The following is a 21061-nucleotide window of genomic DNA, read 5'->3' on the forward strand; positions in this document are numbered from 1 at the left end:
GAATCAGTAAAAAGGATCCTCCAAACAAGAAAGACCCAAGAGAAAGCATTTGATAAAATGTGATGAAAACTAAGCAAACTGAGTGTAGAAGGAACATCCCTCAACACCATCAAGGCAATTTATGACAAACCCATGGTCAGCATCCTACTGAAGGGGGGAAAGTTGGAAGCATTTCCACTGAGATCCGGTACCAGACAAGGATGCCCACTCTCACCACTGCTATTCAATACAGTACTGGAAGTTTTAGCCAGAGCCACTAGACAAGAAAAAGAAATCGAAGGAATTCAAATTGGAATGAGGAAGTCAAACTATCCCTATTTGCAGATGACATGATTATATATATAGGGCATCCAAAAGACTCCACCAAGAGACCATTGGAACTCATAAGAGAGTCTGCAACTCATAGAAGAGTCTGGTGATGTAGCAGGATATAAAATCAGTACATAAAAATCAACAGCCTTGTGTACACAGACAATGCCACGGCTGAGAAAGAACTTATAAGAGCAATCTCATTCACAATAGCTACAAAAAAAAATCAAATACCTTGGAATAATTTAACCAAGGATGTCAAAGATCTTTATGATGAGAATTACAAAACATTAAAGAAAGAAATAGAAGATACAAAAAAAAAAAATGGAAAAATCTTCCATGTTCATGGATTAGAAGAATCAATATCATCAAAGTGTCTATTCTTTCGAAAGCAATCTACAGATTGAATGCAATACCAATCAAAATACCAAAGACACTTGCAAGGTGTCCAGTGCATAACAAATCTTCCCAGGCAGATGAATCAATTAATTCACAGGCTTTTATTGGGGTTCCGCTCCCAGGCGAGGTTCACCGGTCCCAACAGAGCAGGGGCCGGGGAAGTCGCACATCAGAGATTGGGAGGGCTCCTTTTATAGATTCAGGGCATGGGGGTTAAAGGTTGAGGCGGCTCTGATCCTCACTGGTTGACCTTTAGGCACCTGTGGGGCCCTTGACAAGGACTTTTCTTCCCTGGAAGTACAGCTAGGGACTTCTCCATTCCCGAAGTATAGGCCTTCCTTCCATGCGGATCCCAAAGCTACCAACATTCTTCTCAGATCTAGAAAAAAATGATGCTTAAATCCATCTGGAAACTTGGGAGACCTCGAATAGCTAAAGCAATCTTGTACAACAAAAACAAAGCGGGAGGCATCACAATACCAGATTTCAAGACATACTACAAGGCAGCTGTAATCAAAACAGCCTGGTACTGCTACAAAAACAGAAGGAGAGACCAATGTAATGAAAAAGAAATGCCAGAAATCAATCCAAGCCTCTACAACCAACTTATATTCGACCAAGGAACTAAAATCAACCCCTGGAGCAAGGACAGTCTCTTCAACAAAGGTGCTGGGAAAACTGGATTTCCACATGCAGGAGTATGAAGCAGGACCCCTACCCTACACCTGACATGAAAATTCATTCAAAACAGACTGAAGACCTCAATCTAGGATCTGATACCTTCAAATTACTAGAGAACAATAGGGAAACCCTGCAAGACACTTGCACAGGCAAAGAGGTCTTGGAAAAGACCCCAGAGGCACAGGCAGTCAAATTCAAAATTAACAAATGGGATTACATCAAATAGAGAAGTTTCTGTAATGCAGGAGAAACATTAAGGAAAGTGAAGAGGCAACTGACAGAGTGGGAGAAATTACTTGCAATCTATGCAACTGATAAAGGATTAATAACCAGAATAAACAAAGAGATCAAGAAACTCAACAACAACTAAACAAACAACCCAGTTAAGAAATGGGCAAAGGACTTAAACAGACATTTTTCAAAAGAGAAATTCAAATGGCCAACAGACACATGAAAAAATAGTCAGGATCCCTAGCCATCAGGGAAATGCAAATCAAAACCACAATGAAGCTTCATCTAACCCAGTTAGAATGGGTTTCATACGGAAATCAACTAACAACAAACACTGGTGAGGATGTGGGGAAAAAGGCACACTAATTCACTGTTTGGTGGGAATGCAAACTGGTAAAGCCACTATGGAAGTCAGTTTGGAGATTCCTCAGAAATCTGAACATAGCCCTACTACACGATCCAGCCATCCCACTCCTCAGAATTTACCCAAGGGAAATGAATTCGGCAAATAAAAGAGCTATCTGCACCCCCATGTTTATTGCAACTCAATTTACAATAGCTAAGACACAGAATCAACCCAAATGCCTGCCAACTGAATACTGGGTAAAGAAATTATGGGATATGCACTCTATGGAATACTATACAGAGGTAAAAAAAAAATGAAATCCAGTCATCTGCAATAAAACGGAAGCATCTGGAAAACATCATACTTAGTGAACTAAGCCAGTCACAAAGGGACAAATATCATACGTTCTTCTTGATCTGTGATAACTAACTGAGCACCTAAAAGGAAACCTGTAGATGTGAAATTGACATTTTGAGAAGCAATGACTTGAACAGTCCTAGTCTTAATCATCAGGGAACAGTTTTATTTATTTTTTTCTTAATGGAGAATGGGATTGGAATGGGAAAGGGAGGATGAGTTGGGGTGGGAGTTCAGGTGGGAGGGTATGATGGGAACAATCACTATATTCCTGAAGTTGTACTTATGAAAGTTGTACTTGTTAAATAAGTGTTTCTTTTGGGGAAAAATTAAAATGAATAAATAAAAACTTAAAAAGGAAAAAGTCCAGGAACTGATGGCTTTACAAGTGGGTTATGCGAAACATTTAAAGGGTAACTGACTCTAATATTTCTCAAACTAACCCAAAATATTAAGGATAGAACTCTGCCAAATTCATTTGATAAGGCCAGCATTACTCCAACACAAACACAAAACAAAGCTATAACACAAAAGAAAAACTACAGAGCAATAACCTTGATGGGCCAGCGCCGTGGCTCACTAGGCTAATCCTCCGCCTGCGGCACCGGCACACCAGGTTCTAGTCCCAGTTGGGGTGCCGGATTCTGTCCTGGTTGCTCTTCTTCCAGTCTAGCTCTCTGCTGTGGCCCGGGAAGGCAGTGGAGGATGGCCCAAGTGCTTGGGCCCTGCACCTGCAAGAGGAAGTACCTGGCTCCTGGCTTTGGATTGGCGTGGGGCCATTTGGGGGGTGAACCAATGGAAGGAAGACCTTTCTCTCTGTCTCTTTCTCTCACTGTCTAACTCTGCCTGTCAAAAAAAAAATTTTAAAAAATAACCTTGATGAACACAAATACAAAAATTCTCAAGAAAATATTTGTAGACTGAAAACACCACAACATCAAAAACAACCATACATCAGGATCAAGTAGGATTCATCCCAGGACACAAAGCTGGTTCAGTATCAGGAAACTGACAAATGTAATAAATCACATCAACAGAATGAACAAAAACTATACGACTGTTTCAATATACACAAGAAAAGCATTTGGTATAATTAAGTACCTCTTATGATAGACGAACAAACAAAAAACTCAACAAATTAGGTGTAGAAGCAATGTACCTCAACAATGCACAGGCTCTATGTGAGAAACCACATCCATGCTGAACAGGAGAAGGGGGAGCAGTGCCTAAAAATCCAGAACACAAGTGTGTGTACACGCTCTAATGTTCTCTACTGTTATTGAGTGCGGTACTGCAAGAATAACTAGGGATGAAAAAGACATAAATAGCATTGGAATAAGAAGTGAAAATATCCAGTCATGATTATGTAGATCAAAAAACCTATTCAGTTCACCCAAAAGCTGTTAGAACTGACAAATTCATTAAAGCCAAGGAACACAAAATATACACAGACAACCAATAACATTTTTATATGCAAACTATGATCTTGCTGAAAGCAAAATCAAGAAAAAAAATCCCATTCTCAAAAGCAACAAAAAATTCAATATTGGGGAATAAATTCAACCCAACAAGTGAAAAAGTCTCTACAATCAAAATTATAAAACACTGAAAGGCAACAAAAGCAAAACTAAACAAATGGAATTGCATCACATTTAGAAGATTCTGCACAGCAGAGAGAATGATCAACAAAGTGCAGTCCATCAGATGGGCATACTTACAAGCTACCTACCCAAGAAAGGATTACTATTCAGAAAAATCAGCAACTTCAAAAGTCAACAACAAATCAACAACCAATTCAGTAAAGAAACTGGCAAAGAACGTCAATAAACAGTTCTCAAAAGAAATACAAATGGCCAATAATTATATGAAAAAATGCTCAATGTCAACAGCCATCAAGGAAATGCAAATCAAAACCACCATGAGGTTTCACCTCACCCCAGTCAGAATGGCTTTCATTCAGTCAACAACAAGCAACAAATGCTGGTGAGGATGTGGGGACAAAGGGAACACTTATACACTGCTGGTGTGAACGTACATTAGTGCAGCCACTGTAGCAAACAGTATGGAGAGGTCTTAACAAACTAGAAATGGACCAGCCATATGGTTAGAAATGGCTCTACGGTATATTTTCATAAAAATTGTATTTAGCCTCAGTACGGCCATGTATCAGGCCTGATCAGGTTAACTGCTGAGCTTGCTGCACAGGTCTTGTTACGTGTGTGTGTGTGTAACCAACACCCCACCTCTGTCTAACCAGTGACCACAGGGTCACTGTTGGGGCCAGTTTCCCGTATCAGTACAAAACACCCTTCTGGATGTAGCTCTCATCCCAAGTCCCCACCCCTGTGTTGTTATACCTGCCAACCCCAGACAAAACCCCATTCCCTTCTACGTGCCCAGCCACAGGTCTGGGTGCCCACTCCCCATCTCAGGTGCCCTACAGGGTTAACCAAAGAGAAACGGGGGGAGGGGCCTTTGCAGGGCAGGGTGAAAGACCTGGGGGCCTGAGAATGCTGGCCTGCTTGCACCAGTGGGCGCTGCTCCTGGCTGTCTGCTTCCTGCAGATTCCTGAGTCCACCCTGTGGTGGGCAGGTGGTCTCAGGCAGGCACATTTCCTACAATGTGATCCAGCAATCCCACCACTGGGCATAGAACCAAAAGACACGAAATCGTTATACCAAAGGGGGGAAAATGCAGTACAGCTGCAAACAGAGTTTTGTAAAACCTTGTTTTATACCTTTATCAATCCAGCGGTTAAGAATGTTAAACTACTATAACTGAATGATCCGGGATTACTGTAAAATTCACTGCATATAGGTGAAATGGTCATTTTTCCATTCAATTATTATTTATAGTGATTACTTACAGTCCCACTAAACTAGGGTCTTTTTTCTTTTTACTTGTTGAACTTCTTATCTGGTGAAGCATGAAGCCCTTCTACTCTAAGGTAAATTATAATACTGTATCTCAAAAGCTAAAAAAAAAAAAAAAAAGGAAAGACATGGTGAAGAAGGGAGGGTAGCAATGAGAGAGGGGAAGGAAGGAAGGAGGGACTATCACTATACTATATATCTGTTGAGATTTGAAAAAATGAGAATATTCCTTGTTCAAGGACTAGAAGAATTAATGTTGCTAAAAGGTCTTACTACCTAAAGAAAACTACAAGCATGATGCAATCCCTATCAAAATACCAGTAACATTCTTTACAGAATTAAAAGCAATCCCTATCAAAATACTAACTTTTTTACAGAATTAGAAAAACAACCCTAAAATTCATATGGAACCACAGAAGACCCAGAATAGCCAATGTTATTCTTAACTAAAAAAACATAAAGCTGGAGGCAACAAAATACTACCTACTGCATACTACAATGCTGCAGTAATTAAGACAGCATAGTATGGGCATAAAAACTGACACATAGATCAACAGAACACAAAAATTAATCCATGTACATACAGCCTGCTGATTTTTGACAAAGGTGCAAAAAACTTACACTGCAGAAAGGATAATCCTTTCAATAATGGGTGCTGGCAAACTGGAATACATACATCAAACAACATAATTACTTCTCTACCTCAAGCCACATAAAAATCAACCTAAGATGTATCAGTTAAACATAATACCCAAAACTACGAAATTACAAGCAGAAAACAAATTCTTCAAGACCGTGGTGTAGGCAATGATTTTTTGAAGAAGACACCAAAAGCACAGACAACAAAAGTGAAACACAGAAAAGTCTACACAGCAATGTAAACAGACAACAAAGAGACATCCAACAGAAAAGGAGAAAATATTTGCAAGCTACTTCTCTAACAAAGGATTCACATCATAATACATTAGCGGCCAGTGCCGCAGCTCACTAGGCTAATCCTCCGCCTAGCGGCGCCAGCACACCAGGTTCTAGTCCCGGTCGGGGCGCCGGATTCTGTCCCGGTTGCCCCTCTTCCAGACCAGCTCTCTGCTGTGGCCCGGGAGTGCAGTGGAGGATGGCCCAAGTGCTTGGGCCCTGCACCCCATGGGAGACCAGGAGAAGCACCTGGCTCCTGCCTTCGGATCAGCGCGGTGCGCTGGCCGCAGCGGCCATTGGAGAGTGAACCAACGGCAAAGGAAGACCTTTCTCTCTGTCTCTCTCTCTCACTGTCCACTCGGCCTGTCAAAAAAAAAAAAATACATTAGCAACTCCAAAAACAACCAAACCAATTAAGAAATGGGCAAAAGAACCTGAAGAGACACTTAGCAAAAGAAGAAAAATAAATGGTCCATTGAAACATATAAAAACGCACAGTGTCGTTAGCCATTAGGAAAACCCAAATCCAAACCACAAGATCAATCATCGTACCACTGTCAGATGGCTATTACCCACAATATAGAAAGTAACAACTGCTGGTGAGGCTGTGGAAAAAGGAGAGCCCCTGAACACTGCTGGAAATGGCATAAATTAGTGCAGCCACTGCGGAAAACAGTAGGGAGATTTCTTAAACAACTACAAATGGAACTGCCAATGATCCAGCAGTCCCACTACTGGATCCAAAAGACATGGAATTACTGTAACAGAGAGACAGTGAGGCATGGTTCACAAGAGCCAAAGCCTGGCATCAACCAAGGTGCCCATCAGCATATCAATATGGTGTATGTACATGATGGAACACTACTCAGATCTAACAAAGAAATGAATCATCTCATTTACAGCAAAATAAATGCAACTGGAGGACACCACATAAAGTGGAATAAGCCAGATGCAAAGACGTGTACTACAGGTTCTACTTCAAATACAGGAGCAAAAATAAAAACAAAAACAAAAGCACATTTTTTTTTTTTTTTGACAGGCAGAGTGGACAGTGAGAGAGAGACAGAGAGATAGGTCTTCCTTTGCCATTGGTTCACTCTCCAATGGCCACCGTGGCCGGCGCACTGCGCTGATCCGAAGGCAGGAGCCAGGTGCTTCTCCTGGTCTCCCATGGGGTGCAGGGCCCAAGCACTTGGGCCATCCTCCACTGCACTCCCGGGCCACAGCAGAGAGCTGGCCTGGAAGAGGGGCAACCAGGACAGAATCCGGCGCCCTGACCGGGACTAGAACCCGGTATGCTGGCGCCACAAGGCAGAGGATTAGCCTAGTGAGCCATGGCGCTGGCCCAAAAGCACAATCTTAACATTGACTGGTGATCATCAGAGGTTGAGGGGGTGGGAGTTACAGACAGAGTTCTGATAATGGGTACCAAATCAGAGTTACAGCAAAGGAATTAGTTCCTAGTTTCACACAGCACCGTGGGGAAACCACAGTTCATAATAAAGCAGTATACACTATATGAACAAATAGAAAGCACCTCTAGCCACCAATCACAAAGAAATGTCAGGGAGAAAATGCTGGTTACTGTGTTTGATAAATGTGCATGTATTAAATATTACTCTATGGCCATAAACATAATTGTTAATTAAAACATAAAATATATATTACATAAATATATGTATACTTATATATGTGCATTATTATCTATAAAATATACAAAAAGAATCGACCTACAAGGGTAGGCATTTGGATTAGCTTTAAGATGCCGGTTCCAACATCTGCATCCCTTATCAGAGTGCCCGGTTCAAGTCCAGCTCCGGCTCCTGATTCCACGTTCCTGCGCGTGCAGACCCTGGGAGACAGCAGGTGATGGCTCAGCAGGTGGGTACCTGCCACCCACATGGGAGACCTGGACTGAGGTCCTGGATCCAAGCTTCAGCGTGGTACCACCCTAGCCAGTGAGGGCAGCTGAGGAGTAAACCTGCAGACAGAAGCGCTGTCCCCAGCTGTCTCTCTACCCCCTTGTTCTTGCCTTCTCCCTCACTATCCCTCTGACTGTGCCTTTCAAAGACGTAAATAAAGGAGCACAGAGTCAGCCCTCGTCTTGAGTGGAATCAGCCTCTTAAAAACTGTCTTTTAGAACCATTTTATCAACCAAATCTTTCCACCGTTTTACTTCAGCTTCTTGTAATTTTACTGCATACTTCTGAAAAACGCATGTTTTTGATATGAATTATTTTAAATAGTCCAAGTGAATATACTTTCTCCTTTGTTAGGCAGCAGCATGACAGTTGTGAAAAAAGACAGCTTCAGAGTGATTAGAACAGTGTTTGAATTCTCTCCCTTGGATTTGTGTGACACCCAGCAAGTCACTGATCGGGTTTTCAGTGTTCTCACCTGAAATGGAGCTAACGCCTGTCCCATGTGCAGTGACATTCTAGTCACGTGACATGTATAAGCAGACTTCAAAAACTTCATGGAAAATGGAATCATTCCAGTGCAAGAAAATTTTCAACTCATTCATGCAAGAGGTCTTCACAAAATTTGTGAGAACTACGCATCATGAAAAACCCATGGTAGATTTCAAAAATCAAAAATTCTTTGCACCAAAAGAAACATCTTTTAGTTCCATTTTCCCTGACACTTTAATTTGTTTTTATTTGTTTATTTGAGAGGCAAATACACAGATGGACAGACACAGAGTTCCCTTCTGTTGGTTCACTTCCTAAATGCCAGGGACAGGGACGGCAGGGACTAGGCTGAGGCCAAAGCCAGGAGCCAGACACTCAATCCAGGTCTTCCCTGTGGCAGGCACCCAGTCACCTGAGCCACCACTGTTGCTGCGTCCCAGGCTCTGTATTAGCAGAAAGCCGGAGTCAGGATTCTGCGCTGGGGATGGAACCAAAGCACTCCCTTGTGAGATGGAAGCCTCTTAACTGCTAGGCTGAACACCCACTCCTTCCAGAACCTTTCTCAGGTGCCCTCATGTGTCTGGGACATTGCAGATGCTCATTAAATCCAAGCTCTTCACCCTCTTTCTAAAGAGCCTGTCTGGTGGTAGCACTTGTGTTGAGAAAATGAGAGCAATAATAAAAGAATCAATGTTGGAAAATGTCTTCTGGCTTATTGTGAATTGAGGAGGAATCACTATGGTATCTTCAGTTAAGTTAAAAGGAATTTAAAAATGAATTTATGTTTGCACCACAAAGAAATTAAATATCATCAAATACAATCCTCTTTCACTATATTTAACAAACCTTTTAAAATACCATTATCTCAAAAATACCATTATCTCACTTCTGAAGACATATTTAGATAATATGCTGGGTAATAAAGCATTCAAAATTACTATGATTTTTCTTTTAATGGAATTTTCCTTCTAACTTTCCTAAAATTACCAAGACTACTCCGGTGCTCACTCTGACAGGTGAGAATGTGACGCAGCACCTCACATGGTTGCAATGCGTGTGTGAGTCTGTGTGAGTCGAGCTGTCGCAGGGCCATGGCGTCCTGGCACGGGGTGGGGGTTGGGGGCACCTGGTGAGCCAGAAAGCCCATGGCTAAATCCATCAACTGGATTCTGTAACACTTTCATCCTGTGGTAGAAACCCTTCTACCAGAGGAAGGAACTGCAGGGTGGTAGACCTTAAAGATGATGCTTTCCATTAGAGTCACAAATCCTGATTGTCTTTTTCCGCAGCATTTCTGTAACAGTCAGCACAGCTCCGAGTGGGAACAGAGATGCGGAGGGTCCCCGCGGGCTGAGCTCAGAGCTCCTGTCAGTCCCTCACCCCAGGGTCGGCCAGCGGGGCAGGGCTCAAGCTTGAGACCAGCACAGCACTCATCACTGGACAGCCGCTTTCCCCACTGGAAACGGCAGAGAGGTTAAGGGTGCCTTCCAAAGCTGGGGTGCCTGTGAGAAGTCACAGTCCCTACAGAACTGGCCCATGAGTTCCCCTGGGTGGGGGGGCAGCCAGTGAAAGACAAGCCATGGGTGTTCTGGGAAGTGCTTTCTGAGGGCAGCAGGACACAGAACAACATCCTCTGTAGTCCCTGGTTCACAGGGAGAGAGACAAGCAGGCAGGTGCACGAAGTGTGTCTCCTGAGTGGGGTCCCAGGTAAGCTCTAGCCTTGTCACAAGGCAGGAGACTCCCGTCTGTGCCCCCTACACTCCCCACCATCCTGCTTTTCCACCTCCCCATTCTCCTAGAAGCAGCTGGGCAATAGCTCCAGCCAAGGTGACAGGAAGCTTTGAACTAGGACTGAAGTCTGAAAGCCAAACGTTTGTAATGATTACCAGAGTGCGACGGCTGACTCCCTGTGGCTCAGCAGTTACGACACCACTGTGGATGTGCACATCCCACATGCAGAGTGCATGGGTCACATCCAATCCAGCTCCCTGGTAAGGGACATCCGGGGAGCAGCAGTGTTGGCTCAAGTAGTTGGGTCCCTGCTCACCCAAATGCGAGACCTACACTGAGTTCTGAGTTCTTGGCTTCATCCTGACCTAGCCATGGCCACCACACTCATCTAGGGAATAAACAAATGAACAGAAGACCTATCCTCCCTTCCGCCCTCTCCCTCCCTCTGAAATGAATTAAAAATGAGTAAACAGAACAAGGTGACTCAAATAAACAAAAGTGACCAACAAGTCAATTAATCAATCCTTGACGTTGTTAAGAAGCCCTTAACCGGAGGGAAAATTAGGATTGACACTTGTCAGGATCCATGTTGGAAGAAATAAAACATTTTCCCCCAGTGTTCAGGTCCCAGGTAAGCAGGGTGCAGTAATGGTGCTCCCCATCACTGTCACCTGGTTTACCAAGGAAGAAAACAGTGTGCTGGGTGCTGCAGTCGATGTGAATGTCCGCACAGCGTTCTGGAGGGGAAAAGGTTCCATGCCCTTTCTCCAAGCTCTAGCACAGGCGAGCACTGTGTGTAGATTCAGCCCAAAGACTCCCTGGTAGAGCTATGCCCTCAATAAAGAGCTTACAACCCAGAAAACAAGGGCGACGGACAAAGCGCCACCACTGTTATCAGAACTATCATCTTAGTGTAAATGACTGTCCAAAGTTCACGCCTTCCTCTGTGCCACTGGCACAGCACGGTAAGAGAGCACGTCTCCAGAATGAGCGTGCGCACCTCCGACCAAGAAGGCAGGAGAACAGTAAGAGGAAGGCTGAGGCCGGCACCGCGGCTCACTAGGCTAATCCTCTGCCTTGCGGCGCCGGCACACTGGGTTCTAGTCCCGGTCGGGTTGCCGGATTCTGTCCCGGTTGCCCCTCTTCCAGGCCAGCTCTCTGCTGTGGCCCGGGAGTGCAGTGGAGGATGGCCCAAGTGCTTGGGCCCTGCACCCCATGGGAGACCAGGAGAAGCACCTGGCTCCTGCCATTGGATCAGCATGGTGCGCTGGCCGCAGCGGCCATTGGAGGGTGAACCAACAGCAAAGGAAGACCTTTCTCCCTGTCTCTCTCTCACTGTCCACTCTGCCTGTCAAAAAAAAAAAAAAAAAAAAAAAAAAAAGAGGAAGGCTGATAAACTGACCTTTAACAGGCCTCAGGCATATCACAGCAACCAGAATAAAACTCAACACGGCTGACCCAGAACTGCTAAGAATTTGGGTCAGTAGCACTAGAAATCCTGAGTGCAGTCTCTCTCCCTCCTCCTCTCTCTTTCTGATAATGCCATCAGTTTCCAAAGGACATCTTCAAACCAAGACAGTTCCAAAATCACTGTGTCCCTATTCTGGCCAGTTCACACTGCTGGATTCCTCAGCACAGTGGTCCCCCCGCAGGCTGTGTTAAGGCCACAGTGGAGCACAGGCAGCGGCTCTCTGGGTGACCGGGTACTCCCACAGCTCCTACAGGCGACCTGCAGTGGCCATGTTACCCTTTCTCTACCCCACACACTTTCTGCAATGAACACATACGACTTTTGTTAGGAATACCACCTCCCTGGAAATCAACTCTAAAAGCCACTCAGAACTATAAATACACACACACATATTAATGTAGTAAAATATTAAACTGTTTCCAAGCTTATTTAGGCCAAAAATAAAACGTTTTCTGAGAAGCTGAAAGTATCATGTGAGATATCCCAGTAACTGGGAAATCAAAGGGAATTCATTAAAATGATATCAAAGTGAAATCTTTACTTAATATATACTAAATCGATCTTCTGTATATAAAGATAATTGAAAATGAATCTTGATGTGAATGGAATGGGAGAGGGAGCGGGAGATGGGAGGGGTGTGAGTGGGAGGGAAATTATGGGGGGAAGCCACTGTAATTCATTAACTGTACTTTGGAAATTTATATTTACTAAATTAAAAAAAGAATTAAAAAATTGATATCAAAGATACTACATGAATTAAAAAATGCACTATTGCTTTTCGTAAGGTCTTCTGCAGATAACCCTTTGTAGCCCAATTCTTTCAGTTTCTCAGAAAACATATAACCGAGATGTAACGAATCAAATTTCTGAAATTAACCAAGTATGTATATATTCTAAAAGTAAAATTATTCAATTTTGCAATGGGTTTTCACATTTCAACACTGCAGTATTTTTCTACAATTGACTAATTTCTAGGAAGCTGAATTTATATGGAATTATCTACACTCATTTGTGTTCCTTTATATTTTCTCGTCACACAGAGATAGGTGTTCCCAGCACAGCCAGTTATGACACCAGGAGATGAATGATGAGCAGGACAGGGGCTGCGGAAGCCAGTGCGGGGAGGGCCAAAGTGGAGGACGGCAGTGAGCGCAGGCACCTCGCACAAGCTGCTCAGGTGGTGACTGCCCCCCCACAGAGCAGCCGAAACAGAGAAAGGGTTTGGAAAAGCAGTGCTCAGGGCTGGGGGATGGGCGTACTGCAGGGTAGTGAAGCTGCCCCTGGGACCACCCCATGCCACACTGCCTGGGTTCCAGTCCTGGATGTGCTCCTGACTGCAGTTTCCTGCCAATGCACACTCTGGCAGGCAGCAGGAAGGCTCCAGCTGTGGAAGAGGAAGGAGGAGGAGCTAAAACCCAAGTTCAGGGAAGCAACATAGCTTACAGGACCTCCAAGCTGGTTGAAAGAATCAGAGCCGGACAGCAGTGGGTAGTCTCGTCCATTTCTTCTTCTGAAATTTGACTGAGTGTAATGTATCCTCTGAAAATACAGTGTGTGTGTGTATATGTGTGTGTGTGTGTGTAAGATTAGCAACCAAGGATACTCACTGCAAGACGACAGGTAAGAGGAAATATGAAACAAGAAAGTATGCCTCTCAGTGCATGTATCATTACATAAGTTACAATTCTTTTAAACTGTATAGGGAACTGTGAATGCATATGGAAACTGTATAGCCTTTAAAATGAAGAAGCTAACAGTCACACAGACAGACTTATAAAAAAATTTTACATCCCAGAAAACAAATTTATTGCCAATCCTGCATGCATATGTACATGCTTAAATATAAATCTCCCAAAATACACAAGGGATCACTGATAGTTTTTTTTTGTATTTGAGTAACAACAAACTGTCACTTAAATGCCCACATCATTTAAATTGTATAATGAATATTTTATGACTTTTAAATGAGCAAAAATAAGACAAAGGATAAGAGGAAAAAGAAAAAGAGAGAGAACAAAGCATCAAAATAATGGTTTGAGGTAAAGTATGAAGTTAAAGAGAAAATATGAAGGGGGCACCCTGCTGGTGTGAGGAAAGGAAATTCTGAACAAACAACGGCCACAAAGGCTGAATAATGTGGGAATTAAGTCACATTCTACATGCTGAAGTCTGTGACCACCACCATCAGCACAGCCTCCATGACACAGTCTGCAAGCCGTCACTCCTCACTCCACTTTCTCTTCCCACGAGACTTGCTCTTACTGTTTAGAAAGGGGTTTTCCATGAAACAGAAGCCACATGCAAACCTAAAGCATTTTGCTTTATAAATAGGATGAATATTTGCAGACTCCAAAGGCAGGGCTGGGACAGGATTTTCAGTAACAGAGGCACTCGGATTACTTGAGCAGGAGGCAGAGCAAGCCAGGGCCAGCGGTACAGAACTTCCCTTATATACACTGGAATGCAAATTATGCCAGTTTCAAATCAGAGACTGATAGACTGACAGACTGACCAAAGAAGAATTCATGACCTGTACTAGTATGGCACACTTTATTTTTTCCAGCTATACAGAACACAACATTTATTTTTTTGAAAGTACTTGATATTCATAAGTATTCTTTAGTGAATTTGACATAGTAAGCAAATACGCAAATACATATATTTATATATTTTTTGCACCTTCCTGTAAGAAAAAGAGGTGCAGATTGGTGCCTCCTCACATAGGGCACCAATTTTAAGAAAAAGGGGCGCTGAACAGAGAGGAGGCATTGTATGAACCGGCAGCCAGATCGAATTAATTCAGAGAAAATAAACACGCAGAGGTCCAGCAAATGCCAGCGTGCACACAGACTGAACACATGGCAGAAGCCCAGACCCCAGCAGGCTGGGCCTTGTTTTATCTTGGATGAGCCAGAAGTGGAGGTTGGTGGGGGGGGGGGGGAACGGTAAGCAGAGATGAGTTTCCCCATACAGGTTCTTCAAGTCTGGCCCTCTGGCTTCCAAACCTGAGCAAGAATGCAGGGGGTGGGGTGGGGAACAAACAGTGTGTGAGACTGAAGGGGTCTCTTGAATAAAGGCAGGGGTAACAAGAACCTGAAATGGCTGAGGCTTCTGTCCTCCATCTATCCTGGCTCTGAGCACAGAAAAGGAGATGGGGCGCTGGTTTCTTTCCGGTCACCTCCTGCAGATACAGGGTGTTGACATGGGTATCTATATTCTGGGTCGACTAATTGAAAAGCAGTCTTGCGTTGTTCCTGCATGATGACTTGGGGTATAGCAGTCATTCCTTCCTGGAAGAGCTTATGAAATGTGTTACTGTACATGGTGGGAATAGGAGCACTATGATCATGAGAATAAATAAAAGGAGGCCGGCGCCGCAGCTCACTAGGCTAATCCTCCGCCTAGCGGCGCCGGCACACCGGGTTCTAGCCCCGGTCGGGGCACCGGATTCTGTCCCGGTTGCCCCTCTTCCAGGCCAGCTCTCTGCTGTGGCCAGGGAGTGCAGTGGAGGATGGCCCAGGTGCTTGGGCCCTGCACCCCATGGGAGACCAGGAAAAGCACCTGGCTCCTGCCTTCGGATCAGCACGGTGCGCTGGCCGCGGCGGCCATTGGAGGGTGAATCAACGGCAGAGGAAGACCTTTCTCTCTGTCTCTCTCACTGTCCACTCTGCCTGTAAAAAAAAAAAAAAAAAAAAGAATAAAAGGAGATACTAGAAACACTGTCCACGGTGGAAGAGATGGCCAAAGTGAGAGGGACAAAAGGGGAAACAGGAAAGCAAGAATCCTATCCTGGCCGCCAAAGATAAAGAACGCTCTCGTTTTGTTCAGTGTGTGCGTGCTGGCAAGGAGCTATGGGATGGAGTCAGTCTGACCTGCTTCTAGCTCTGGGCTCCTCATTCCTCCCTCTGCTTATGGAAACCTGGCGCTGACCGGGGTTTGGGTGAGGACTGAAGCTGAGTTCTTCCTGCTGAGTAGGGGCAGGGACAGGGTTCCAGCAGAAGGTGGCCTCGAGGGGCCGTAGCATCAGCTCACAGAAACTGTCTCCATTCGAGGTTTCGTGTGCATGGCCATCTAGAATTTTCCTACCTAGAACAAACAGATCTAACAAGCAGATTAAATACACAGGGTCTAAAACTGAGGACGGATTGCTATTAGAGGCCCTAAGAAAGGTGCTGTCCAACCCAGGAGGGAGTGTTCCCATTGAGAGGCAAACAAACTGAGAGGAGTGGCTTGCAAATGACCAAATGGGCACTGAGGCCTGGCCCAGGTACACATGAGGCCCAGACCTATCTCACTCTTTTTTTTTTTTTTAATATTCCACAATTTTTATTGCAATGTGGTCATTGTTGTGAGGGTGGGAGTCTGATCTCAAAACAACGTTCCACTTAAGGCTCTTTTATACAGAAATTGTCATCATGACTGATATTCAAAATATCTTTAGTGCTGCAAGACTCACATGGCAAACTTAAAACTCCTACACTTATTCAGTAGTGTACGCTCAATGGAAAACAAAAAGGCACTAATAATAGCTATTTCGTTTAAGAAGGTATGCAGGTAACAGGAATGAACACTGAGGTACTAGGCTAAATTGATGACACAGTTAACAGAACTTAATTGGCATTCCTTTGGGGGGATTAAACTCATTACAAAAAAGTGCTTTTAATGCACAGTGTTATATCCATGCTGCCATGTCGCGCAAATAGGTTGGCCAAGGCAGGTGAGGTGTATGAACGCTCAAGCCTCAGATTCGCAATCAAGTGCAACTATAAATAATACTGAAACAAGTTGACCCTCTGCCCAGTGGATAATACCTGCAAGGCATTCAGTTAGCTTACCCTTTGCAGTATTCCTGGCTATTCACATTGACAATCACATTCATTGTAGTGCTTGCTACAAAGGAGACATCTAACCAGTTCTTTTGGCTGAAATAAGACAGGAAGGCATTCCTTGGGTTCTATATAAAGTAACTGCATTCAACAGTCTAATGGCAACCACTGATAGGCTGCTTAAATGAATGTTGCCTCCTTCATTCATTGTGTTAGAAGGGCCCAGTTGAAAGGGGAAAAAAGGAAAAAGAAAAAAAAAACAGAAAAAACAAAAACAAAAACAAAAAATACTATTCCAATGGACTGAGCTGGAAAAATGGAAACGCCTTAAGATCCAGATGGCACTTGACTGTCATTTTATAGTGGTTTTCCTTCAAGTGAAACTACTACACTGCCTCCCAATTTCTCTCCAAGTGTTGAACGGTCCTTAATGTCATCCAAGCCACTCACTTGCCATTCGTGTTTAATCCCTGTAAATTTCTTTTTAATGGCATCTTTAGAGCTAGCATAAATCATCTTGCTTTTCAAAGGTGCACTTTCAGGACCCCAGGATATAAACACTAGGTCTTCTTTCTTAGACTCTTCTGTTTCATATGTGGCATCGTACAAAGCATACCGGAATCATTCAGAGGTAGCAACTTCACAGAAGATGTGTAGGGGTCCTCTACAGTATCACCAATGTCACCCACCAAGATCTGCTTTGCTTCCTCTACAATTATTTGTCTTTTGTCATCGCTTAAACAGAAGAGAACTGCTTTCTTTCTTTTTTGATCTCCTCTTGTGTAGAACATTTCTTTACTTTCATATCATTAAAAACTTTGATGACTTCATCAATCACTGTAACTCCAGAAGCCATAGTGCCCACAGCTTTGGCTGCGGTGGTGGCTTGGACTCCGGCACTGTGGCACTGGGAGGAGTTGAAGGAGGTGTAGGCACGGGGGTGGCCGTGAGTGCGGGGCATGCCGGGAGCTGCAGCCCGAGGCTAACTCTTCACATGGGGTATGGATGGGACATCATAAAGGAGGTGTGAACTTCCCTAGGGAAGACACCCTGTTGACTTCCATTACCTAGCTGGCCTTGGGGGAGAGCTGGTCAGCATAGGAGGTTAGTATCAAGTAGGTGGCCTCTCTAAAAGGAGATCTACAACTCTGCCTGATTGCTACAGACCCTAGGCCTAGGCCATCCCCCAGATGACAGGGGTTACTGTGGAAGCTGGGCAGAGTGCAGGGCTTTTTAGCATGGGGCCAACAGGGTGTGAGGTTTTGACCCAGGAGTCCAGCCCTAGGGCAGCCCTGTTTCCAGTGGCATGCTCTTGGCAAAGCTGACAGGGCTCTTCAATGACAGCTGACTGCCCAATGCCCTGACGTCGCATGTTGACAACAGGTGCCATTCGGGGGTAGATTGGCCTTGTTGTGTCTCCTTGATGGCAGATCACCATCTAAAGCTGTTATTAACTGGCTGCCACCCATCATTTCACTTCTGCTGCTGCCTAGATCACTCCTCTTTCTCCTGGTCTCTATTAAAGTAGCACTCCCCACAACAGAGTTCCCCTTTTAAAAGAAAGAGGGAGACAGAGATCTCTCATCCACTGGTTCACTCCCCAAATGGCTACAAAGGCCACGGTTGGACCAAGCCAAACCCAGGAGCTTCATCTGGGTCTCCCATGTGAGTGCAGGGGCCCAAAATTTGGGCTATCTTCTGCTACCTTCCCAGATGTTCCAGCAGGAGCTGGATCAGAAGTGGAGAAGCCAAAACCCCAAACCAGTGCCCATATGGGATGCCAGCATCACAGGAGACAGCTTTACCCATTACACCTCGATGCCAGCCCCTAGATTTCCTTTAAACCACATACAAATAACTTCAAAAGTCATCACAGTTTAACTGACAACCACCCCTGCAGAACAAGACCTCCTAATACCTTATAAACACTCTGGCTCCAAGTTCTCCTTGCACCAGAAGTTGAGTTTAACAGTAATGCTCCAACAGGCCTAATTTGGCATCAAAGTAACAAGAAAACTAGAAATATTTAAAATGCTGGCTGCACCATCCTGGTAAACAAAGGTTAAGCTGACATCCATATTTTATGCTAAAAACACCAGAGGGCCCTGGTGACCTCAGCCATCATTTGGAGTCTACACACAGCTTAGGAGAAACCCACTGAGGCACACAGGGTTTGCGAGAATGGCCACATGAACCATCCAGCAGAGCACTGACCAACTGCTAATGCCAGGGACGGTGCATGGATTGCCTGCCAGTGGAATCTGGTAACCGGCAAAACTATACAGCTCAGACTGATGTTACCAAGCAGTCCTAAAAAATAAGTTTTAATGCAAGTTTTAGTAGAACTTACAAGTCAAAACGAAGATTCTCTCTTTCCTCGAAAAAGTAGTCCAGAATAAATTTTCTTACGAAATCAGGATTTAAAGTATTATCAATTACTTCAGTTCTTCCAAACTGTTGAGAGAGAAAACAAAGGTTAAAATCAGACCTTGTCTGGCTACTTATTTCAATTACAGTACACAACATTCCCAAACAGGAAGTACACAACACCCCCGAACAGGAAGCAGGCAAAACTCCCAAACAGGAAGTATGCAACACCCCCGAACAGGAAGCAGGCAAAACTCCCAAACAGGAAGTATGCAACACCCCCGAACAGGAAGCAGGCAAAACTCCCAAACAGGAAGTATGCAACACTCCTAAAGAGCAACCCAAGTAAGTCCCTCTTGTGGATTTTTGAAGTGAAATCCACACTCAGAGATTCAGAAGATAGGGTCAATTTCCCCAGGATAAGTTTCACTAAATTCCCCAGTATTTATAGGAAGCAGGAGAATTTTCTTATAATCTATTACACAGTTGTCCCAAGAATCAGTTAGTTTTGCCTTCTCTTGTTTTAATTCTTTTGGTATCTACAGAACTAAAATGGGACTGCTGTACAACAATCCCCCAGCCAGCTGGGGATACTGAATCTGCCTGCCAGACATGCAGAAAGTCAATCACTGACGTCTGGCTGGTGGAGAAAAGTAGGTATTTATGGCAAAGCACAGGGCACGGAGCAGGGCAACTGATGCTTAATTCCGAGGCTCCCCAAGGAATAAGGGGTGAAGGCTCTTCCAGACAGACACGGGGGCTGAGTGGTGCGTGTTCATCGCGTGTCCAAGTCCTGGGTCAGTGGGTGGTACTCCTGCCTTCCCTTTGGTTGGTGAGGCTTAGTCTCTAAGGACTTCATGGTGGAAGGTGGCCTTCAGTTGGTCCACAGGTTTACATGTAAGGAAAATCTGGAATTCCCTGCACGGACATGGAATTCCCCTAAACAAATCCTTGGAAGAACACTGGCCAGCAGGATTGTAATCTACTGGAGAAACAAATGACTCCTGGAATCCAGTGATTACAGCCAGCTGTGCCACTCCCTCAATTCAGAGAATTCCTTTTGATAAAGCACAGCCAAGGACACCTTGGACTAAGGAAGCTGGGTTCTGCCTTTGTATCCTGAGGTTGGGCTCTGGACCCACTAATCTTGCAGGTTTTTATAGTTCTGGGTTGCAGTTTGACTTGTAAAATATGAGGTTGTCCATGTTAGAACAAGTGGAAACCAGGGCAGAAAATCCCACTTTCAACAGGAAGGCAGGCCTTAGCACAAAGAGAAATGCTGATTCTCCCTTTTGTCCTTGGCTTACACTCTTGCCATCTATCAGAATTCTAATGAGGGAATTTTAACCTTAGTTCTGAATAACATTATCCAATCAAGCAGGCAGTCTTATCAGAAAACCAACTTTTATTAAAGTTCCAGGAAACACTCTCTTTTTAATAGGAAAAGAAAAGAACTATGCTAATCCTCTAAAGCACGAAAACCATGAGCTTTCTCAAGTTTTGATAAGGCCACAGGCACAAAGTCTTGACGACAAAAGACTGACCAGGGCAGTTACCAACTAACGGTCCCCAAGAATAACTAATTCACAGTGGCTTAGGACACTGGGTAATAGTTCATCACGGACCAATATCATACAAACTAGAACTTAGGTGTCTAATTCAACATTGCAAAAATACTGAGTATTTACTTTCAACAAAATATTAACGGTAGCCATATATATTGAGTACCTCCTTTGTTCCAAGCCGTTTTTACATATTAGTATTTTTTACTTTGTAATTATATTTTATTTTTTATATATAAGAGTCATGATTACTCTCGTGGCAGAAAAGAAGTAACAGAGAGAGAGCAAGAGAGCGAGGTTCCCTCCCCAAATGCACACAATAGCTAAGGCTGGGCCAAGCCAAAGTCAGCAGCTGGGAACTCTATGCAGACGTTGGATTGTCTGCTTCAACTCTCCCATCCATAAGACAGGACTCACAGTGTCTGCCTTCTCTAAAGTAACGGGGTGGGGCCGGCATTGTGGTGCAGCGGGTTAATGCCCTGGCATGAAGCACCGGCATCCCACTTGAGTGCCAATTCGAGACCCGACTGCTCCACTTCTGATCCAGCTCTCTGCTATGGCCTGGGAAAGCAGTAGAAGATG

General features: G+C 44.2%; 2 protein-coding genes across 4 annotated transcripts in view; both read right to left on the reverse strand.

Annotated features, from left to right (window-relative positions):
- Positions 1–21061, reverse strand: part of CPNE8 (copine 8) — a 260377-nt gene that overhangs the window by 177698 nt on the left and 61618 nt on the right. For all 3 annotated transcript variants that reach the window (XM_051850927.3, XM_002712675.6, XM_070049629.2), the window contains exon 4: positions 18901–19004. In XM_051850927.3, the coding sequence (XP_051706887.3) occupies positions 18901–19004 (104 nt within the window). The remainder of the gene's footprint in view (positions 1–18900; positions 19005–21061) is intronic.
- Positions 16843–17421, reverse strand: LOC100359205 (cofilin-2). Its single transcript, XM_070049630.2, is given in 3 exon segments — positions 16843–17170; positions 17173–17313; positions 17316–17421. Coding segments are annotated over 3 exon segments (495 nt in total). The 5' UTR covers positions 17407–17421; the 3' UTR covers positions 16843–16907.

The sequence above is a fragment of the Oryctolagus cuniculus genome, chromosome 9 (assembly GCF_051225735.1).
Source record: "Oryctolagus cuniculus isolate XC-2025 breed Fujian yellow rabbit chromosome 9, ASM5122573v1, whole genome shotgun sequence".
In the NCBI taxonomy this organism is placed as follows: Eukaryota; Metazoa; Chordata; class Mammalia; order Lagomorpha; family Leporidae; genus Oryctolagus; species Oryctolagus cuniculus.